Genomic DNA, 25,246 nt, shown 5'->3' with positions numbered 1-25,246 from the left:
TTAGCCAATGTCAAGTTTGTAGTTATTTGTAACAAGTTAACTTAGTACTATACAAGTATGGCCCCGTCTGTCATTAGTAAACATAACGTACACATAAACGAATTGTAACATTTTAAAAATCATTGTTCGTAAATAGGGGATCTATCTGAGTACCTATATGGATTGCAAGTTGATATTAAACACGGTTTCGCCATTTTTAAAATATTCTGGTTTTATGGGTATATATGCAAAAGTCTAATTAAATAAAAACAAATATTTTATATATTTTGAAATATTTATTAACTATTTCGTGTCTTTGTTTAAAATTCAAAAATTAACATTTTTATTTCACTCAAGCTTCTACTACATGACATGTCAAAATACTACCACCGGTTAGGAAAGCAAATTCTAATATGTAGAGCGGGCAAGAAAATATTATTGAAACAAACTAAAGAATTATTTTATTCTTCCATAAAAATAAAAAGCGAAATTGTTATTATTATTTTAAGCATGAATTTTCCAATACTTTTCCAAAAATTGCTATGCGAAAAAAACAATCCGGAATATTTCTTTACAACAAACAACACCAAAAGCCGTATACTCCAATTTCGCGATTGAATTCGAAATTCAAAACATTAAAAAAATAAAACAAAAGCGTAATCAATGAAATGCAAAGAGCATGGAAAGGTGCGCAGTTGTTCGCTTACGTTGCAAAGATTGAAAACATCTGAAGAGAGTAAAAGTCACCCAAAATATTGACTCGCAAAGTGCCGACTTGGCGCACAATATGCCCAGCAGGTTGCCCATTGTAGTCCGCCCCTGTTCACGACAATGTAGAGTAATGCCCCGTAATGCACGGCTTTTTTTTTCATTTCGCGAGGATTCTATTTTTAAAATAGTATACGCGAATTATGCCTTGTGCAATATTTAAAATATATAGTAGTAATATTATTTTTTCATTATACATATTTATAAGAAAAACTTCGTATAGGTACCTAATATTCACTACTATACAGTAAGTTATCGCAACTTTATTATTATAAAGGCGAAAGTTTGTGTGTATGTGTGTGTGTATGTTTGTTACTCCTTCACACAAAAACTATTTGACGGATTTGGCTGTTTGGAATAGAGATAGGTAATATGAACATAGGCTACTTTTTATCCCGAAAATCCCGGGAAACCTAAATCCACGCGGACGAAGTCGCAGCCATCAGCTAGTTATGTATAATAATAATATTATGTAGATAGGTAGGAATATATACGTTGCTTTCCTTTTGATGACCTCTCTGGCGCAGTGGTGAGTGCTATAAATGGAAGGTCCCGGGTTCGATTCACGACACGATTTCCACCACCCTACCAGCAAAGCTGTGCCGCCAAACGATTTAGCGTTCCGGTATAGCGTGCCGAGTAGAAGCCGCTCAGGGCTAAGGGGGAGGGTTATATAATAAAACTGCCACACCCATTCCACTACCATCTTGGACTGCATCATAACTTACCACCAGGTGTCAGTCACCGATTAACTTTTAAAGTAATTTAAAAAAAAAGCTTGCTACTTACGCAAAAACATATTGCAGTCTCTACGTATGCTTTACTCTATACTCTGCTCTAAATTCATAAGTTGCTCTTATGATTCTGATATTACCTACATTTTTTTTTTGTTTAAAAAAGCTTGTGAATTCTATTGGAGTAGGTATTAAGTAAGCACGAGTTTTTAATTTCAAACACAATGCTAAGGGCGAATAATATGAGCGAACTTAGAGTTTGCTCAGACTTAAGACACTGTTAAAAGGAGACAGCGTTATATGGCTGACATAAATCTGTCTCGTTTTAACTGAAACTTAAGTCGGAGCAAAGTCAAATTACGGTCTCTGTATCTCAGCCTCAGACTATGCACCTAATTTTCACTGCGTAGATCAACGCGATCGTTCTGTAGAACGGCGCTGGTCGCGACTCTACAACAAACACCTGATTCTGACGGATAAAATTGATTAATTTGAATATGCAAAAATATATCGACGTATGCGTGAATTTTTGGTGTTTTAAAAAAACGTGATACTTAAGTTACGTGAGTATATCATAAGTAATAATATGGGAGTCACATCTTTCTCATCTTGTCTTCATCACATAGGCCCAGAGTATATAGTATGTTACTCTCCTTATGTTATGTGTATACTGTATATGTACCTAAAGCCTCAGACGTTCGACTCGAAAGTTCACCAGGTAACTAACGAACTGCCTAAGCCGGTAGCCATATATTATTATGCTTGTCAAAAACAAAACAATGAATGCTGCCCCAATAAATACTAAGCAACGACACCAAGACGTGTTCCAAATATAAAATAAATTACATTAAACGTGCACCTACCTTCAAACGGCACAGTAAAAAGTATGAAAGGTGCCCCCTAAATACCGGGTGAGGTGAAGCGCGAAAATTATCTTATATTTGCTCAGACGCCGTGAACGCTGGGGCGAGAATACTTTTCAATAAGCTTAGAGAGCGATTTTTTTTTTTTGCGAGACCCATCTTGTAAAGAGCGTTTTGAAAAACGGAACGCGCAAATAGAGGGTGTCTATTGATCGATTCGATTATTTCGATATTTTTGACATCACCATCATCATGATCAACCCATTGCATCGCCGGTTCACGCACGGGTCTGCTCTCAGTATGCAAATGATTTGGTTATAGTCTACCACACTAGTCAAGTGTGGATTGGTAGACTTCACACACCTCGGACACACACGAAGCGATTTGCTTCCTCGTTTCTAATCTGAACCGGTAGGTTACGGAACGCCCTTCCGGCATCAGTTTTCCCTTCCACTTTTAGTATGGGTACCTTCAAGTCAAGAGTAAATAGGCAGCTTCTAGGCAAGCGCGCTATCTTAGGCTACATCCTAACTTGTTAGCAGGTGATGATGTAGCCCAAGGTCTATTACTACTATCCTAGGTCATAGTTCCGAACGTAGATGGAACCGAATTCTCTTGAAAGTTTTTTTTTTACTTTTTGTAAACTTTTATTTTGCACTTCCCACGAACCGAGACTTTTCTTGAACAGGTTCTTCATTCTTGAGTAATCCTTTCGTAATTCACGAAAACGTACAAAGTCCGTAAAGATCTCGATTCGCTACCAGTGTTACTGTTAACAATAGAATTATTTATAGGGTTCCGTACCCAAATAGGGTGCCAATAGGTTATGGGACTCTATTATTAATACGCTATCCTTCTTTCTGTCTGTCTGTCTGTCAGCTGAATCTTATAAATAATAATTATAATTAATAGGTGAAGTGTTGAAATTTTTACAGAGTGTGTATTTGTAAAATGGCCGCCATGTTTTAAAACCTATTAAAAGTAACTACCTACATAGTGTTCATTATCTTGTACGGAACCGTCCTTGTGTGAGTCCAACTCGAATTTGACCGGTTATTTTAAATTGAGCCTAATGCACCGTATACACACTTAAATACCGCAAAACCCTTATAAAACCTCATTTGAGTGCAATCGTTTAGCAACTGCCTATTGTCATTTGTAAAAAAAATTAAGTACACCAAGAAAATCAACTCATGTGTACTCGTACATACAAATAAAGTATAAACAGATTTAAATAAAAGGGTTATTTACTAATTGGTGAATTGGGCTCGTAGAATCGTGGAAACCTAGTCAATGAGCGTGTAAATCGAATTATGATCCGTTTACAGGTCTGTGTGGATGTGGACATATTTTTTAGGGGTCCGTAGGTACCTCAAAAGCAAGAAAAGAACCTTTATAGGATCACTTAGTTGTGTGTCTGTCTGTCAAGACCGATCAAGGGAATCGAATTCTATACAGTAGATACTTCCCGTTGACCCAGAATCAGAAGATTTAGCAGGTAGCAATGTCTTTAGTCTTATAATACATACTAGTAAGTGAAAATCCGAAACCCGTGAATTGGTGGTTACATTACAGAAAAAATAAAGTGTTATTTCTTGTACGATAGAAAATAAGAAATACATAGATGTAAAAATATTTTTTATTCAAATAAACTCTTACACTTTGAATCGTCAAATGAACCTGCCACTGGTACGGAATGCCTTTCCTACCGGGAAGAACCACCAAGAAACTCGGCGGTTGCTCTATTCAAATATCCGATATCGGTACTTACAACATTAAGCCATGCGAAGCAAGCTGCAAGTAAAATCAGCGTTCTTTTCTCATTTACCTGGTACGGAACCCTTCATGTGCTAGTCTGACTCGCACTTGACCGATTTTTTATAAAGACCACTGTACAGAGGTTTTTCACACATGGCCACACCGCACGGGTCGCTTGGCTGTAGAATGTAGGCACATATGCATAATGAATTTTTATGTTTTGTACTGCATTTTCAAAGCCTTGTTTACATAATAATAAATGTATTTCGTAATTTATACTCGTATGTTGTTAATTACATTATAATTTTGGAAAAAAAAACCAATTAAGTACTTTAAAATGAACTTGAAAGCCTTGTTTACATTTTTTTTTATTCGTAATTAGGTACCTGTTATTAACATCATCATTATGATCAACCCATCACCCGGCTCACTACTGAGCACAGGTTTCCTCTCAGAACGAGAAGTGTTTGACCAAATAGTGTACCGCGCAGGCCAAGTAAGGATTGGCAGACTTCACACACCTTTGAGAACGTTATGTACAACTCTCAGACATGCAGGTTTCCTCAGGATATTTTCCTTAGCATATCTATGCAAATACATAGCTCCGAAAAGTTAGAGGTGCGTGCCCGGGATCGAACTACTGGCCTCCCAAATAGGAGGCTGACGTCTTAACCACTAGGCTATCATCGCTCAAATTAAAATAATTATATTATCACCGAGATAAGAAACCGAATGATATGAATTTACTATGAGATGCGTTGATGTCTTTCGGATAGCGTAGCCCCATTCGTAGCTCACCATTCACTTATTACTTACATCGCTGCAAAATCAAGCAAAAGTCTTTTGCTGTTTGTTGCCATTCTGAAGTTAGATTTCTGTTAACAAAATAGGTACTTATTTTAAGAGCGAATAATAAAAACAAAATTAATTGTCCCATTCTATTTTAATATAGTGAAGCGAGAGAAAATAATTAGGAAAACATTTAATTAGCACGGATCATTGGATGTCAAATCTTTGCTCTTCATCCGGTAGCTTGTTAAAAATTTCCATTCCATTTTGCTAAACTTGGAAAAGTGTTGGAAAATCACAACCCTTTCCGATGCCATCATTTTATCGTTTTTCTAACTGAATAATCGCACTTAGATCAGACTTTTAATTAGATAGCTTATTATAATTTTCTCTGTGAAGAGTTTTTCATGATTTTTGTTACGTGACTTCCTGATTCATTTTCAGGCAAAGATATAAAACTTCAGATAGGTAAAGCATATACAATCGTATTTTAAAAAGTGAAGACAAATTCGTACGCTTGTGTGTGTGATACGCGTAGTGAGTAGCGACACAGACTACATAGGATTACATTGGCGCGGGAATTACACACCTTCTGATACCTTCGAGCATGCTTAAGAGCAAGCTGGATTTTATATTTGTAAAAAATATAGCTATCATACAATTATTATTATTTAGAGATTAATTATTGTAATTATTTAAACAAAATATAGTGACTAACTCTTAAAACTTAAACCAAATGTTCCTACCCACACAATATATTTTACAACTTTTAAGTAGTGAGTGTACTAACTACTTTCTTAATTAACATTAAACTCCAAATGATCATGCAAGAGTAAACAATAATTTAAAAAAGATATCGGAACCGTCTTTATCTGTGTTATCTGTGGTACAAGACTGTCAACTATCAAAGTCAATCATAGACTAAAAAACGCTTTTGTTTTGAAAAAAATGGCCGCGTTCGTTTTTCGAACGTGCCGCGCTTTCGCGGTCCATCGGGCATCGCGTCAGCTGCCATTCAACGCGCGGGCCGGACCACCGCGCGGCCGTGTATCGAGTTACCATCACAGACTATATATCTATCGTCTTACCTCGCCTTCCTGTCCTATGTCTAAGTTACGCGCTACGTCCGTTTCAGCAACTAACAGACATGCCAACTGCTTAACAGGTGACTTTTTCGCGCGTCTGTAGGTTTCAATGAACAGCCATTAAACCTCCTCGGGCAAAGACATTCTCTCTTGCTGGAAGTAAAGCTAAAAAACTTATACCCAGCGCTCTAAATTTTTCTCAATTTTTGGAATTTTCCTTGCTATATTTTCCTTCAATCAGAGACACTTTCACATCATTTCGCAAAGTTTTAAGAGATATATTTTTGGCATTTCAAGCCTCTAGTTTCTAAACAACTACTTACAATCATATTTATGAACGGTCATAATCATTTTCTAATGCTAGTTAACCCGACCCATGACATTCAACTCTTTTCAAAGAAAGTGTGTTTGTTTGTTTGTTGGTTTATTGATTTGTTCTTCAGTCACGCTACAACGGAGCAAAGGATAGACATATGGATAAAGTTGAAAACCGAGAGTGACGTAGGCTACTTTTTACCCCGGAAAATCAGCCTTTCCATGGGATTTTTGAAGATTGCTAATACATAATATTATTTTACTGGTTAGAACATGTCGCCAGTGGAACTGTTGGCCAATCTGTAGACGGCTTAAGTTACGCGCTACATCCGCTTGGCGCCCTGTCATACGACAGTGACAGTTGGTAGGCCCGCGGACATTTTTGGTTTTCCTTTAGCGCACAGACAAGGCTGGGTGGGCTATCGGTTAACACTCAATAGTTTTGAAACGGATTCTATTTCATACAGTACCTATGCTGATAAAAATTAACTACACATTAACACATTACCTAATAGAAATTAGTAAAAAGTTTTGAATTCTAAATCCATGAAGTCGAAATTCCAAGGACTCGTATACGGAACGATTTGCTTCCTCGTTTCTTATACGCAATGCTAGAATATGGAATTTCCTATGCGCATTGGCAGATTTTGGATTTGGAGAAAATTATGGAGAACTCTCAGGAATGCAGATTTCCTCACGATGTTTTAATGATAAGCTCCGAAAAGTTAGATATGCGTGCCCGAGATCGAATTCCCGACCTCCCGAAAAGAAGGCGGATGTCTTAACCACTAAGCCATCATACCATTTTCAAGGCTTGTTTACTATTTTATAATGTATCAAGATTTTGCTTTCTAAACTAGATGCCTGCTCGCAAAGCAATTTATTCGAATATTACTGTTCATGGTTTTCTTATCATATCCTCTCGATGTCTCGTGTTCTCTTTGTCATTAACATCGTTCGATCATCGATTCCATCTTGTATCGATATAATAACATCGCCGCTTTTAATACCGCCTTTGTTAGATGTATCCAATTTTATGAAAAGGTAAAACATTCGTCCAAGGTAAAACAACAATTAGGGTGTCTGTTCACTGAAACAGGGCAGAGCGAAGACATGCTCATCAGACTACGCAGAGACCACTTGAAAAATTAACACATTTGACTGACTGACTGACTGATCTATCAATACATAACCTAGGTTGCTTTTATGAAGTAGACACTGATTAAAAAATGAATTTTTGGAAATTTCATCCCTAAGGAAGTTATATAGGGGACAAAAGTTTGTATAGAAGACTGTTCCTTTCCAAGTGTTATATCCATGAAATTGATACTTGGGCTTTCGATTAAAAATCAAAAAATACATGTTTCACGATTTTTGAAAATTCCACCTTCTTACAGATTTTATAAATTCTGACTAACATCAAAGTGTTAACAGCTTAAACCGATGGGTCTAAAAACTAATGATTTTGCATGTTTAGAATTTCCGGAAATTATACCTGCGTAAATTCTAGTTATTTAATAGTTATCTGTCTTCTATACCCTAGGTATCCTCAATCAACCGAGTCCTCCGCAACCTAGCAGCCCAAAAAGAAAAATCCAGCAACCAACAGTCGCCAAGCGACTGTTCTACCCCGGTATACGAGAGGCTACGACTACTAGGCACGCCAGGGTCCGCTCCCGCCTGGCCCAGAACGCCGTGGCCCACGCAGATAGACACCCGGACTCCGCCCTACCAGCTGCATAGCTTAAGTCCTGGCCCGCAGGCTATTGCGTGCAATGGTACCGAGCTACCGATATTGAAAAAAGGTAAGTCTTAAAAAAATTTCATAGACTATGATTTTGAAGGCAGTTTTTTACCCCCGACCCAAAAAGAGGGTTGTTATATAGACGTGTGTATCTGTGTATCTGTCTGTGGCATCATAGCTCCTAAACTAATGAACTGATTCTGATTTAGTTTTTTTTTGTTTGAAAGGTGGCTTGATCGAGAGTGTTCTTAGCTATAATCCAAGAAAATCGGTTCAGCCGTTTGAAAGTTATCAGCTCTTTTCCAGTTACTGTAATTCACTTGTCGGGGGTGTTATAAATTTTTTATTTACACTTGTCTAAGGATAGGGATTCCTTAGATAATCACCACCATAAAACGAGTCGTAGAAAGGGTCATGACCCTTACCAATAAAGGAGAATAAAGGAGTAGTACGCAGAAAGATAGTGAGAGAAATACACTTGCCATTCTAAGTAAGCTTCTCAGCTAAGGTTAAGAATTGTGGTTGAGCAGTTCAGTATACAGTTCTTCTCCGATACGCGTAGAGAAGCGTGCATAGTATTCACGGAACAACACTGTAGTATTAGACCAAAACTTTGCAAGCATTCTTTAGGGAGTCTTCTGTAACTATTTCCTGATACTACAAGCTACAAGCTATATACTTGCAAAGCAACGGAGCCAGGCACGTCAGGCCTTCCATTGGTCAGATATTCCGTTGTATTTGCTCTTTCAACAACGCTCCGCTCCACACCGCTCTATACAGACAACAACACTTAGTAGCGGCGAGGCGCAGATTTTTTTTTTTCCAAACTCAGCTTATTTCCTTTGACGTATGATTTAACTTGTTATAATGAAACTAAGCAAGCCTTAGCGGCTTCACGAGAGGCGCGTGGGTCGCCGATCGCGAAGAAGCCGAAGCAGCTGCTCGACTGCGGTAGAATGACAGCTACAACGTCACGATCGCAATTACCTCTGATTGGTTGACGCTCGCTCACTATTGGCTACAATGCGTTGTTGCAACAAGAATACTATAAATTCAGCCAATCACAACAATTGCGATTGTAATAATGATTGATGCAGATTTTCCGGAATCAACCTACTGAATTTCTAATTGATCACGTAGAAACTCCAAGATAGCTCTGCTACATTGCCCGCTGCGTACTCTGAGCTTTCTTATGAAGCCCATAGTTAGCGACCATGTCTTAAAAGTGTAACTAAATATAAATCGATCGGAAATACCAGGCAAAATCTCCCTCCAAAAAACGACATACACCTAAAAAAATCATAACCACGAGTGTCCGTAGACGCGAATAACAAAATTAAAAAACACCACCAAAAAGGGCAACCCATCCGCAACAGCCGGTCACACTGTCTGGGTGAAACACAACTTTTTTCCCGGCATTTTGATAGTCGATTTGCGGCACCCCCCTCGCAAGGGGAGGAGGGGGTATCCCGCCTCCGGTACCGTCAAAAACATTACTCTGCTCATCCGCTTGGAAGATTTAATTTTCATTTTTATCTCAAACATCCCCCTTTGTAGTGGTCGGCTGTAGTCTGTATCCAATTAGGTGGCTTTGAACATTTTTCTGGAAGTCCGTAAAAGATGGAGTTATGGAATTTTTAATTTCGATACTTATTGTTATTGGAGTCTGCGGGAGAAGCCCTCGTAGGCAAATATACGTCTGACGTTACCTAGCTGTTTCATGCGATAAGAATAAGTCGCATTATATCCACGGTATCATATCACACTAATATCACACTATCACACTATTATTATAAAGGCAAAAGTTTGTGTGTATGTATGTATGTTTGTTACTGTTTCACGCAAAAACTACAGGACTGATTTGGTTGAGGAGTGGAAATAGATTATACCCTGAATTAAGGCATATGCTCCTTTTTATCCCTAAAAATCAATGAGTCTCCGCGGGATTTTTAAAGAACCTATAAGTAAGTATCCAAGCGAATGAAGTCGCGAGCATCAGCTACTTCTTTATAATAAAAGTTAATTTTTCCCAAATAATAATTACATAATTATTTGGTGAAAATAGTGGTAATTTCATCGACTTACAATTTTTTCGCATGGGTAACTTATGAATGTGAGAGAAAACTTTCATGCCAGAGTTCTCTATAGTGTTCTTAAGCTGTGCGAAGTCTACCAACCGCCATTTGCCAGCTTGATGGAGGTATGACAAAGGATTCGTGTGGTGTTGTGTGTTGGTGGTGTGTATTTCCAGCACCTTGGGACACCAACCTCTATCCGCCTAGTGGAGGGTCGTCCGACGCTGTCCTTGCCAGTCCGAAATTGCCATTCCAGCGTCTTGGGATCCCAACATCTGTTCACCCAGTGGAGGGTCCTCCAACGCTGCGCTTCCCGGTGCAAGTTTGCCATTCCAGTACTTTGGGACCCCAATGTAAAAACTGGGTATATCCTCTTTTTACATTAGAAACCTTTTGTGAAAATTGAAAATCTTTTAACCGCACGTCAGGTGCTCAAGTGGTATAGAATCTAACAGCTAAACCTTTCGGACATAATGTCATTCTAATATAACAGAACCTGTTGCTAGCTACGCGAACCGTGAAAGCTGCCGGCAAATTGCGGTAACCCAACACCTCGCCACTAGATTAGGTGTCTTAGAACGTTACAACTACTTTATTGGCACGGAAAAAAATACGATTTTGCATAACAGAGATCGGACAAAGTGCGTCAATGAGCCTCGATTGAGGAGCTAACCAAATTCGGAAAGGTCGGCGGTTCAAACCCCACGCGTTGCACTATTGTCGTACCCACTCCTGGCACAAGCTTTACGCTTAATTGGAGGGGCAAGAAGAGTATTAGTCTTGATTAGCATGGATAATATTCTTTAAAAAAAACAGATTTCTATACTTTATATCAACTTTATTTATTCAATCCCAAGTTGTTCCTTTGTCTATCATCTATGGTATGGTAGGTACCTATTAGGAGGCTTTTTTTTTTTTTTCGAGGGGGAAATCTTCATAAGATACCCACTCGGGTTATGTGGGATTTGTACCCACTAAAACCCCCTCGGTGGCCCTCCTCAGCACATATTGAGAGGCTCCGGGAACTCTGACGAACGAGGAGGCCTACCGCTGCCGCCACGCCCGGTAGAGACGATCCAATAATAAGCTAAGCTGATTCCTAATTAGTCGCTGCCTGAGTTCCATGTTATGGTCGCAATCAACTCTGATTGCATGACACTCTCACTGCAAAATTATTAAGATGTCATTTTCATGTTGACGACGTCCTTGGCGCAGTGGTAAGCGCTGTGCTCTTGTTAGTGGAAGGTCCCGGGTTCGATTCCCAGCAGGGATTTGGAATTTTATAATTTCTAAATCTCATGTCTGGTCTGGTGGGAGGCTTCGGCCGTAGCTAGTTGCCACTTACCACCCTATCCGCCGCCAAGCGATTTAACGTTCCAGTGCTATGCTGTGTAGAAACCAATGGGGTATGAGTTTAATAAAAACTGCCATACACCCTTCCAGATTAACCAGCTTCCATCCTAGACTGCATTATCACTCACCACCAGATGAGACTGCAGTCAAGGGCTAATTTGACCTGCCATCCACAAAAAGACCACAGCGCTTACCACTAGCGCCAAGTAAATCGTCAAATGAAGATTTTAAACAAGGCGATTTCATTAATATTTTAACGATTTTAAGCCTAGTTTCAGGCGCTTTCCTTTGAGCACTATATAACTGGACAAAAATGTAAGTGCCTATATCTACAGGCTTCGACTGGTAAAATATCACGACCCTTTTTATACTGCAAGGTCAAATCAATACCAGATTCCTTCAAGCATACAAACAGACAAGGTCAAAGCACGGGGAGCTAACGATAAATCCGTTAAGGAAAACTAAATAAACCTGCCGAATAAAGGGAGCCAAAACCGTGATAAATACCGAGGAAGAGAGACAAGAACACACAAAAATAAACAGGAAAGAATGGGATAGAAACACGTCTGCTCTCTTAAGATAAGGCGAAGAAAAATGTCGCGCGATATTTATTCTCAGGGTTCCGTAACAAATGGTTATTATGGGGTTCCGTAGTAGTAAATTAGTGAGATGTATCGGTCGTTGAATATTTATTGTGGCGGTTGACCGTCGGGGTCGACAAATGGGCTGAAGTGGTGAGTAATGGTCGACTTGGACTTTCAGGTGCTAATCTCGTAATGTAATGTGTCTATTACTGACTAACTGTGCAAACTTTCTGCTTTGGTTTGCTGTTGCACAGTTTTAAGGGTCCATCTCAAAGGTTTCATGAATCTAAGGCCTCACTGACCTCTACTTACCTATACAAATACGCCGGACTTGCTATTGCCGACCTGTTTTTGAGGCACCTTGTTTTTTTTTTGGGCTATCAGCTCCATTTTGGCGGACACAACAGACAGACGGACAGACAGACAGACAGACAACAAAATGATCCTATAAGGGTTCCTTTTTTCTTTTTGAGGTGCGGAACCCTAAAAAGGACAATTTTGGATTTATGTGCATTATAAATTCCCAAATTGACCATGCCGGGAATCCAACCCAGGACCTCCCACCGATAAAACCAGAGCACTCACAGTACAAAAAAATCTAATCGAATTTCCATATTGGCACGGCATCACTTGGCAGCGTGCGGGACAAACAAAAAATATTCCCTGAAAACTCCGTAACTCCAATCCGACACCCACTTGAATATAAAGTGACGCATAACATATCCGTCTACCAATGGAGGTATCTTTTTTTGGGATTTATTCAGATTTATATGTTACTAGCTGATATACCCACGACTTCGTTCGCGTGGGGTTTTTAAAATCCCGTGGGAACTCTTTGATTTTTCGGGATGAAAAGTAGACTATGTGCTAATCCAGTAAATTATAATTTACCTCCATTCCAAATTTCAGCCAAATCTGTCCAGTAGTTTTTGCATGAAGGAGTACATACACACATACATACACAGAAACTTTCGCCTTTATAATATTAGTGTCTGGCATCTGCTCGCGTATGTCCGCTAGAATTTAGGTTTCGACAAAATCCCGTGAGAACTCTTCGATTTCCCGGGATAAAAAGTAGCCTATGTCCACCTCCGGGGTGGAAGCTTTCTCTGAACCAAAGGTCCAAATCAGTTTAACGGATGGGCCTATTACCTACCTGGACAGTTACGAACACAACAATAAAAAATTAGCCAACTGATCGAGCCATTTTCAAATAATGATCATTGCCGTTCAAGTCATTTCGGTAATTTTATTTACATTGATTCTACACACAGTAGATATTTCAATAGAAACAGATAATCCATAAAGTGTTATATCCAAATAACATGAGGCTCGTATGTAGGTACATACGCGGCGGCGACCTCAAAGTGTGGCTCAAACCCTTTGATCTGCCATACGGATAGCTATGGGCTAGGTATTATATACCTATCGTAGACAGCCCTTCTATTTTGGTATACTGTCTTAGTATTTGTTTGAAGTATAAATGCTTTATGCTTTATAGGATTAAAACGTGTATTGATATGAAACATGAGATTATTCAAGGGGCAACAACCAACAAATTCCTGAAAGGCGGGCAGCGCATCTGCGGTACCTCTGGTGCTGCAAATGTTCATGGGCGGCGGTAATCACTTAACATCAGGTGTCCCACCTGCTCGTTTGCTCACTATTTAGTTATAATTTTTTTTATGGGTACCTAGATGGATACTCTAAATGGGACTGAAGCGTGAGTAGATATAGTTTTAGGTCAGGAAATTACGAATGTAACCGTCCGTGGATAAGTGAGTAGGTAAGTATAGGTTCGTTTTCACTCTCGGCCACACACCACCAGTAGATAGGTATGTGCGTTTTAAGCAATTAAAGACAAAGATAAGATAAAGATAAATTTATTTGGCTCAAAAGATACCTATCACTTGCTTGGTGAAGGCAAATATCGTGAGGAAACCTGCATGCCTGAGTGTTCTGAAGACTGCCAATCCGCACTTGACCAGTGTGGGGGACTCTACTCATCTTCTCATGAGAGGAGATAATATGTGCTCAGTGACCTACTTACTATACTTACCTATACCTATGTACATATTTCATTTTTTTTAAAGTTCACAGTACCTATATTGCAAATAAAACATCTACAACATTGCAACATTAAAATATACCAAGCGACAGAAAAACAATTTGACTCTAATATCGAGCCTCGATAGCTCAACGGTTGAGGAGCGGACTGAATTCCGCAAGGTCGGCGGTGTAAACCCCACCCGTTGCACTATTGTCGTACCCATTCCTCGCACAAGCTTTACGCTTAATTGGAGGGGAAAGGGGAGTGTTAGTCATGATTAGCAGCATGGCTAATATTCTTTAAAATAAAACAGTGTTTACTAAGACGATCGCAGTGGGGTTTTAGTTTTCAACTTTTTCATGAAACATTTAATGCACTCAAATTCGCGATATAATAGGTAAACCGCTAACGGGAACAAAGCACTAGATACACAAACACTATGGAGTACGGAACGGGCCCTCAGATTGCAAACCTCGCCAAACACACGCAAAATACCTAGCAATTAAACCTGCCTTCATTACATATCACCCTTTCAGCGGTTATACGTACGACTAAACAGGGTGCGATACAACAACAGCTGAGTAAAACTCAACTTCCAAAAAAACTGTGCTATTTTTTAGTTTAATTTTCAATGGCTGACATTTCATTTATTCAAACTGTTTATGATTCGCGATATAATATGTAAACCGCTAATAGAAACGAAGCACCAGATACACAAACACTATGGAGTACGGAACGGGCCCTTAGATTGCAAACCTCGCCAAACACACGCAAAATAGCAATTAAACCTGCCTTCATTACATATCACCCTTTCAGCGGTTATACGTACGACTAAACAGGGTGCGATACAACAACAGCTGAGCAAAACTCAACTTCCAAAAAAACGCAACTTAGGGGTTTTCATTTTTACAACTAAGTACATAAAAAAACTCAAAACTATAAATAGGAGTCCTCTACAGATTGGAAAATAAATTACAATCTTTGTAATCTGTACCTAGTCAAAAAAATACGCAATTTAAGTATACGCATTCCAAGTTACAATCCACGAACTCTTAGTAAAATTCAACATAATAATATACTAAGCATTACCAATATAGGAACTTTTCATAATATTATGATTTTATTTCTCGATAGATGCCAATGAATTCGTCAATCAAACAAATAATATCAAAAAACTATAGGATATAGGTACTTCATCATACACTCACCACGAACCTGTGTTCATGTAACAGTATTCAACACAACACTAGGCTATAGCGGTTTTCCTTTTCACATCACTCAGCTTTACACTAACGACAAACCAATAACAAAACTAATACCACACTAAATACCTAAATTACTCATTCGAATAATCAAACAAATGTACACCTTGGATGCACCGTGCGCGGGCGAACGAGGCGCACAAAGGGTTGGCGGGCAATAACGCATGAAACAGGATTATAAAACATGAAAATGTTCGTTAAAGGGCGGTTTGAGCCCCCTCAGTTACGCTACATGTAATTATAGCTGTTAATTTGCCTATATTTGGCCTATACGCGTACTTTACGCGATAGATATGGGTATTTAACAAAGCTTTATAGCTTTTTATTAGGAAACTAGGGGATGCCCGCGGCTTCGCCCGCGTGGATTCCGATTTTTTTAGATCCCATGGGAACTCTTTGATTTTCCGGGATAAAAAGTAGCCTATGTCCTTCCCCGGAATGTATTCCAAGTCTGTACCAAATTTCATTAAAATCGGTTCAGCGGTTGGGCCGTGAAAACGTAGCAGACAGACAGACAGACAGACACACTTTCGCATTTATAATATTAGTATGGATGGATATTAGGTAAGATCTATAGTTATACCACGTTATACCAATGAAAAACTAGAAAAATGTACTTTAAAGGGCGCATTGAATGATTCGAAAGTACTTTGGCGATGTAAAAATATTATATTGTATTACTAGCTGATGCGCGCGACTTCGTCCGCGTGGAATTAGGCTTTTCGATACTTAGGTTTTTATATTATACTCGTGGGCACAAGTTTGTATGAAAGTCCGTCAGTTTTTTTTAAATTGTTATTTGGGCTTTCGGGCATAATTAAAAAATACCATCAGGATTTTTGGCAATTCTACTCCTTCATCGATCAAAATTCCATTTCAGCGAAATCAGCCCCTGTAATTTTAAAACTACATATTTTTAGAAAAAACTAAAACACCACAGACAGAGATATTAGTTTCTAGAATATGTCTGCAAAATTTCATGGATTTTGGTTGCTTAATATTCAAATGAAATTGGAACTACGATTGTATGAAGCGAGTGACAGAGAGAGCCCTGTTAAGTTGTAGGCAATGAAAATTCCACCCCCAAAGGAGTTAAAAATAGTAGATGAAAGTTTGTATAAAAGTCCGTAATTTTTCAGTTATAGCTATCTATAGCTATATGAAATTTCGTAGGTAATACATTTTTTTATTATTTTTTCTTTAATTTAACTAAACTTAAATAGCTTCAGTACTAAAAATAAAAACTAAAATAAATCCACTGCTGGACATAGTTCTCTTGTAGGTACTTAGGTACTTCCACACGCCACGGTCTTGTACCATAATATGAATTACATTCCAGCACCTTGGGTCGCTATAACTATGGGCCTCATCACACTTCACACTAATATTATAAAGGCGAAAGTTTGTGTGTGTGTGTGTGTGTGTGTGTGTGTGTGTGTATGTTTGTTACTCCTTCACGCAAAAACTACTGGACGGATTTGGCTGAAATTCGGAACGGAGATAGATAATATCCTGGATTAGCACATAGGCCACTTTTTATCCCGGAAAACCAAAGAGTTCCCACGGGATTTCGAAAAACCTAAATCCACGCGGACGAAGTCGCGGGCGTCAGCTAGTAAGTAATATTTACCTACTTCTCTCTCTATTAGTCGTATGACATTACTGAGGGTCGTGACCCCTTTCCATTAATCCTATAATGGTAGGAGTTCTCTTGGCATAATAATGCGGTAGGTTCCCAAATCCTTCCGCATTACAACTCGACTAAGAGAACGAAATTTCGACTCTTAGGTTAATTTACCTATAGGTACTACTTACCTACTTAGTAGTTAGTAGATGTTGTTATAGTAATACTTGTATGATCAACCCATTGTCGGCCCACTACTGGGCAAGGGTCTCTTCTCAGAGTGAGAAAGGTTTGGGCCATAGTCTACCAAACTAGCCCAATGCGGATTGGCAGACATCACACACTTTTGAGAACATGGAGAACTCAGGCATGCAGGTTTCCTCACGATGTTTTCCTTCACCGTTAAAGCAAGTGATATTTAATTGCTTAAAACCGCACATAATTGATAAATTAGAGGTGCGTGCCCGCGATCGAACCCCCGACTTCCGATTAGGCGCCGGACGTTCTAACCACTAGGCTATCACAGCTTTTTTACCCGACTGCGGCAAAGCCAAAAGGAAGGGTTATAATTTTAGCAGAGTGGGATGTCAAATGAAAGAGGAGAAAATTCTGTGTTCTGAGCTCATGTTTAGGTATAAATGTGATAAGTAGGTACTTACCAAGCGACAGAAAAAAAAATTTACGATAATATTTCAGCGTTTATTAAACGATCGCAGTCGGGTTTTAGTTTTCAACTTTTTTTTAGTAATACTTAGCCAGATGCAAAATTAATATTTCATCATCTAGGAACATTCTCGATACCCGGTGTGGATATTACGGTAGACGGTAAAATAATGCGGTAAAAAGCGCCAGGGGGCGGAGTCGCGTTAGTGCCGCCCCGATGCGCGCTCTGCGTAAACATGCCCGCGTATAATTATACACACCACATATAGCAACTATACACTTATACAGTACACATATACATGTGGAATATGCTGTAAGGTAAGTACATCGCCGCTAAATGACACCACTAGTTCTATTTTTGGGAGGATGACATTGGCTAAACCACACATGACATAGTTTATTCCGGCGCTTCCGGGATCACCAAACCCTCAGGTATGTACAACTGGTGATGTTTGGCACAGCTATAATATTATGTGGAACCTGTGTGATGTAAGGTACATCGCCGCAAAATGACACCACTAGTTCTATTTTTTGGGAAGATGACATTGGATAAACCACACATGACATAGTTTATTCCGGCGCTTCCGGGATCACCAAACCCTCAGGTATGTACAACTGGTGATGTTTGGCACAGCTATAATATTATGTGGAACCTGTGTGATGTAAGGTTCATCGCCGCTAAATGACACCACTAGTTCTATTTTTGGGAGGATGACATTGGCTAAACCACACATGACATAGTTTATTCCGGCGCTTCCGGGATCACCAAACCCTCAGGTATGTACAACTGGTGATGTTTGGCACAACTATCATATTATGTGGAACCTGTGTGATGTAAGGTTCATCGCCGCAAAATGACACCACTAGTTCTATTTTTTGGGAAGATGATATTGGATAAACCACACATGATATAGTTTATTCCGGCGCTTCCGGGATCACCAAACCCTCAGCTATGTACAACTGGTGATGTTTGGCACAACTATCATATTATGTGGAACCCGTGTGATGTAAGGTACATCGCCGTAAAATGACACCACAAATTCTATTTTTGGGAAGATGACATTGGCTAAACCATGGTTAAACCACACATGACATGGTTTATTCCGGCGCTTCTTCTGCTTGAGGCCTTCCGGGATCACCAAACCCTTAGGTATAGGTACATCTGATGATGTGTAGCACTACTTTCAACAATAAATACTTAAACGTTTTTTACTTTTTACTTTCTTCCTAAAATAATTCAGGAGCTCAATTAATTATAGGTAAGTATTATTGACTAGCTTTTGTAAGGTAGCTGTTCTGTGTGTAGTATCAATGAAAGGATTTTCTCGATCAGATCATTAGTTCCGGAGATTACACCCTACATCCAAACTTACAAACTTTACCTCTTTATGATACGTAAGTACCTACTAATACAGAATCACATGACTTCGCCAGCAGCATGTGTGGATATCTACAGTCTACACCGTGTTTGGCCGCCGGCCGACACTAACATAACTATAAAACTAGCTAGGTAGGTACCTACCGACCTAGTAAATATCTTAGGCAGAATTTAGTAGCTAAGATTTCCTTGACGGAAAAGTTAAAATATTCACTTTCGTACACGTTTTATCAGAAAGCCATGAAAATGTGTTGAAACATAATCCTCGTATTAAAAATGCTGATCGCGTCGGTATCGGTTGCAAAACAGCTGCGCGCTCGAGCGCCGCTTTCCCGCGCTTTCCTCAAAATGGCCGACGCGTGCCTGGACTGCTAATGTCATACGTTGTAAGATAATAAATTCATAATACTTAAACTTTTATTTTTTTAATGGTAAGTAGTAGGTATAATAGATGATGGTCGCAACTTTATCCACGTGAATTTGGTTTTTAAAAGTTTGGTTTTGGTTTGTAAAAGTTAAAGTAAAGTAAAGTTAAAGTAACTCTTAGATTTTCCGTAATAAAAAGTATTCTTTGTCCGTCTCCGGGATGCAAGCTATCCCTTTATCAAATTTCCTACCTAAAATTTCTTACCTATGTAGTTTCTCAAAATTTAGGTAGCATTAGGTCGAGGGCTAACTTTTAATCGAATAAAAAAATTAGAAATCTAAGTTCTTATTAATATACCTACTCACCTACAATTTTCACCATAAATACTTAGGTACTAGGTAGATCTACTGAATAAGTAATGGGAACAAAACATAACTCCCTGAAGGGAAGGCTCGAGGGAATCGATGAATGAAATCGGTGCCTACTGCCTAAGTATACCTATCTATACCTACCCACCTTCCAACGCGGTGACATCTTTTCGATAAGGCATCACCACATTGTTTATTCCTTTGCAGCCATCTTCTTTATTCTCTTTATGTTTTTAAGAGATTTTTTGCGAGATAGGTTTGCGCTCGACTACAAAGTACAATCATGCCTAATAAAAAGCAATGGCAAGGTCTACGCTGGAATGCGCTTGCCTAGAAGATGCCTACCTACACCCTCGCCTTGAAGGTTAGGTAGGTACCTTTAGATTTAGGTTATACGTGGTAGGAAACACACGGACACCCGAAAATGCATTTCACACCTTAGCGGTTCATATCAGAAAAATTGAGGAAAAACGTTTCGATGTCGATCACACAAGACAGTAGGTATACCAACACTCAGGGCTACTGCCCTATCAGGTACTTACTGTAAAGAGAGCTTTCAAAAATATACATTCAATATTTTCTAATTCCAATGCTTCCTTTATAATATTACAGGTAGGTACCTACCTATCAAATATTTTCCTTTCCAACGAGAAAAAGATGGCAGCTAAGTAGTAAACAAAGAGTTGCCTTATCGCAAAAATGTCGGCGTGTCGTGTATTTCATCCTGCGTTTCCCTTCCCTACCTTCCCTGAAGGGACTTGTGTTTTGTACCCTTTATATTTGTGTTTAGGTATAGAGAGACTAGGTAGTAAGAAGTGTAGGTACCACATCTAATGTATTGTAGGAATAATGTGGGTTAGTACCTGAGTAGGTATCTAGGTTCCTGCTGTCATTCACTATCAATCGTAAAACTGTGTTATCACTATTACTAAACAGGTATGTACCTATACTGTATAGTACCTATTTACATTTTACATCATAGGTACATTGGATACAGAGATAGCATCCATCCCAAGGAAAGACATAGGCTTTTTATTCGGAAAAATCAATGAGTTCTCACGGGATTAGGTGGTAAAATCTAAATTCAGGGGGATGAAATTGAAGGCATAATCTACTTATTTGGTACAGAAATAGCTTGGCATCTTGGAGATGACTAGATACTTTTTATCCCGAAAAATCAAAGAGTCCCCACGGCGTTTATAAAAACTTAAATCGAAGCGGACGAAGTTGTGTGGAAATGTATATTTTTGTACTAATATTTTCCGCGAGCGCGAGGTATTTTCCACCGTCCCAACTAATTTTGAGTGCCGTCAAAAATAGACACATCTATTATCTGATACAGATCTCAGTACATGCCTTCATGAAACATTAATGTTTTCCCGGGACGCCTGACAGATGGGCTCCTGATACACCGAATGTCGTATTACCACCACCATACAAAATGCCACCCGAAAATCACCCTTACACCATTGGTTTAACGGTGTAACAACTCCGGGACGAGCGATCTAGAAATGGGAATTTTGTTTCGAGGTGTCATATTCGTTCGCGATGAGAAGTGGGTGGGCTGATAATTAAGAAATGAACCTACGTCATCGTGTTACATTGCTGATGCTAAAAAAAAATGGTGGGTAATTTAAAACGATTTTTTTTAAGTTTCGCTGTCAAATAATTAAAATCAGATAAAGACAAATAATAAGGCTACTACTCTTCACTGGTACAACTTAGACCATCCATTCGAGACCACCTAAATTCAACAATGTCAAACCATATTTCTTGACCTACTTTTAAAGAACCTATTCAAACTTTTAAACCAATAATACCTACTCTGAATTAGGTAAAATCTATAGGTACCTACCAACTTCTGTGTTAAAATCCATACAGTCTCAAAAGGCCAAGAACCCAGAGCCAAAAAAACTAGTTAAAAAACTACTTCCATACAAAAATTATATCTACCTAATTATAAAATAATCCGAAAGTGGCCTATTTGTTTGTTTCTTCTTTACGCCTCGACTACTCAACCGATTTTAACAAAATAGACACAGTTAATCTACAATTTTTTTAATTAAAAAAATCAAGCGTGAATTCCGCGAGATATTATTTCTACATGTAAAAACGTTGTTGACAAAAGCTAGTGCACCATTTAAATAAGAATACGAATAGTTATAAATAATATAGGAGTCTGCAACTCACAAGTAAGAAAAAAAACAGTATTTAAATGCCATAGTCCTGAAGGATAAAGTGAAGTAGGTAAGCTCTACAACTCTAGAGCTGGATTGTGAAAGCACTCCACTCGCTTCAACGGCCCTACTACGTTCACTTTACGACTCGAGGAAATACCTACTGCTTTTTTTATGAAAATTGCATTATTCAAGTAAAACTCCTTTAGGCGCTACTTGAGAGTGATTCAGATCTTTTTTCGGGCGGAAGTGACGTCACTGCCGCTGAAAATGGGCGCCTAACTAAATATCTGTTTTGAGGCCGTCACCTTTTATCGAAACGGTTCCAATACCCAGTAGTTTGTGTTCACAGAAATATAAATTGTCATAGAAGGATTATAAAAAAACTTTTTTCTTTCTCTCTCTGATTAAAAAATCTCCCTGATTTTCAAAAATGGAACGCCGCGCGTGTTTAATTTTACTTTACTTTAATCACGCGTAAAGAATAGATACAAGCACTAAAAGTCTGTCTGTAAACAAAAAAATTGAGCCCTAGTTTCTTCAAATAAAAAGATTCTATTAATTTTATTATTTACTAAAGGACACTTGTCTAGTGTTTTTATACTAAACAAATCACAAAAATTATCTTCTTTTCTTGTAGCTTAAGAAGCCTTGTATTTCCCGGAATAAATAGCAGCCATAGCTTGATCACTATTTAGCATATTTGTCTATTTGTCTAAAGTTCTGTCCGGTCATAGAGACAAACTAAAATTATCCGATTATTATAAGTATCACACTAATATTATAAAGGCGAAAGTTTGTATGTGTGTGTGTATGTTTGTTACTCCTTTATGCAAAACAACTGGACGGATTGGGCTGAAATTTAGAATGGAGATAGATTATACCCTGGATTAGCACATAGGCTACTTTTTATCCCGGAAAATCAAAGAGTTCCTACGCGATTTTTAAAAACCTAAATCCACGCGAACGCAGTCGCGGGCATCAGCTAGTCATCTATATGTATTACCAATAATTTATTACTTTAACTATGCCAAGCGGACTCATCTATTTTACTATGTATTTAAAAGGGTTTCATACCTTAATGATTTTATTACTTACTAGCTGACTTCGCCCGCGTGGATTTAGGTTTTTTGAAATCCCGTGGGAACTCTTTGATTTTCCGGGATAAAAAGTAGCCTATGTGCTAATCCAGGATATTATCTATCTCCATTCCGAATTTCAGCCAAATCCGTCCAGTAGTTTTTGCGTGAAGGAGTAACAAACATACACACACACACACACACACACACACACACATACAAACTTTCGCCTTTATAATATTAGTGTGATTGTAATAAAAAATTATTTTGAAATGGTTCTTGACGATAAAGTAAACTCCAGTTCTTACTTAGCGTCAGTAGGTAGAGGTCCTTAGGTACTTCGAACACAGCCAAGGGCGTTACTACGGGAACTCTCAGAAAATAAAATCTGTAGATAGATAGATAGATAGATAGAGTTAGAGATAGTTTTAGTACAGTTCAAAAGTTTTACTGCTTAATAAATTGTGCTATGAAAACTTTTATCGGTATCGATATTAAAGTGAAAAAAAAAAAAAAAACAATTTTGATCATTTAAATTTTAAAAACTTTATTTAACCCAAAATTTGATAAAAAATGTAATGAAACAAATCGATAACAATTTCTTTCAATTTTATGAACTCACACAGACACTCGTAAGTTACATAGCAAGCAACCAATTTTAAGATCGCAGTTACATATTTTTCTCATATTTTTTTGTGAATGAATTACCTGCCTGCCAAAGAATTTCCAATTTATATTTAACATTACCTCACTTAACCATCAGTTTAACAATCCACAGGAAAATTATATTTAATACAGGTAGGTAGGTAGGTACCTAACACAAGTTCAAAAAACTTTACCTTGAAAAAATATGTCACAAATTGAAAACTGATTAAAGAAGTCCCCTTAAAAACGAACTCGCAAAACCATTATTGGGCATACATTTTTGAGCGATAACGCTATCGTAGGCAGGGTTACGTGGTAGGCCGGGCCGTTATCGTCTCCTTCCGCATGAACGCCCCCGTTACGGTCCCCCTTGTCCCCTGGCCTCACCACCCCGCTCCCCAGCCACCCTGGCCTCGTCGACGCATCTTGACACTTGAGTTAAATTTATTCACTAAAAGATAGTAAATTTGACATGTTCGCTAACATATGAGACAACTTTGTACAGGGGTTTTATTAAAATAGTTTTATTAAAGAGGATAAATCATTAATACTAGATTATTATCTACTACGAGACGTTTTACCTCAGTTAATTGGCTCATGCGGTGACAGAAGGGCTGGCTTATTTTTCGCGCAAATATCCTGTGTAACTGACAAAAGACAACGCGGGTTTTATCGCTGGTATTTATAGCTAAAAAAAGTTGAACTTAACTACAAAATGCTCATTCCACCTCTACTCAAACTCTTATTTTAGCTCGATAAGTTTGCCTGAGGCCAGTTAGTGAACGTGACCTTAAATAAGCTAGCATAAATAAGTTATTATTAGCTTAAGTTAACACAATAGGTTTCTTTACTTACTACTATAAACTTTACCTTAATTTCCCAAAATTTATGGTGAAGTTTATACATTTAAAAAAATCAGATTGCAATTATCTGGAGTGTTCGCGCGCACTACATTTCCCTGTCTGCATCCCGCGAGTCCTCGGCGGATTACGTAAGCGAACACGCCGCAAAATAACTCACTAAAAGTTAAACAATATACTATATCTACCTACCAACATTTTTTTTATTGCAAGTTAGCCCTAGACTGCAAGCTCAGCTGATGGTAAGTGATGATGCAATCTAAGATGGGAGCGGGCTAACTTGTAGTATGGCAGTTTTATTAAACCCACACCCCTTATCGGTTACTACGCGGCATTGCATCGTGCCGGAACCTAAATGGCCTGACGGCACGACTTAGCTTCCCACCAAATCAAACCAGAGAGTTTATAGAAATAATATAAAGGTATACTTAACTGCCTCGTTGGTCTAGTGCTAGCTTATACGGCATCCGATCCTGAGGTCTCGGGACTCGGATCGGATCAAAAATGTAACTGAATTTTGTGTACAGAAATTATTTTACTACGAGGGGTGGCTGAAAAATTCTGAGCCTAGGGCATTAAAAGTCTAGATAAAAATCTAAATAAAATTTATTTTTCAACTAGCTGACCCGACAGACTTCGTCCTGTCAAAAAGATTTGTAATGTGGCAGTTTTTGTGCCTACGTATTTTAAAAAATTCTCCTGAACAAAACCGTCACCCTGGTGATA

At 38.5% G+C, this 25,246-nt stretch overlaps 1 protein-coding gene and 1 long non-coding RNA gene across 3 annotated transcripts in view; one reads left to right on the top strand and one right to left on the bottom strand.

Annotated features, from left to right (window-relative positions):
- Positions 1–25,246, top strand: part of LOC123876286 (paired box protein Pax-6-like) — a 67,965-nt gene that overhangs the window by 31,050 nt on the left and 11,669 nt on the right. For both annotated transcript variants that reach the window (XM_045922492.1, XM_045922491.1), the window contains exon 5: positions 7,835–8,096. In XM_045922492.1, the coding sequence (XP_045778448.1) occupies positions 7,835–8,096 (262 nt within the window). The remainder of the gene's footprint in view (positions 1–7,834; positions 8,097–25,246) is intronic.
- LOC123876292 lies at positions 273–25,131 on the bottom strand. Its single transcript, XR_006798306.1, has 3 exons — positions 25,060–25,131; positions 9,877–9,891; positions 273–282 (listed from the first exon to the last, which is right to left on the bottom strand). It is a non-coding gene; the product is annotated as an uncharacterized LOC123876292 (long non-coding RNA).

The sequence above is a fragment of the Maniola jurtina genome, chromosome 21, assembly GCF_905333055.1.
Source record: "Maniola jurtina chromosome 21, ilManJurt1.1, whole genome shotgun sequence".
NCBI classification, from domain to species: domain Eukaryota; kingdom Metazoa; phylum Arthropoda; class Insecta; order Lepidoptera; family Nymphalidae; genus Maniola; species Maniola jurtina.
This window is presented reverse-complemented; position numbering and strand designations above follow the sequence as displayed.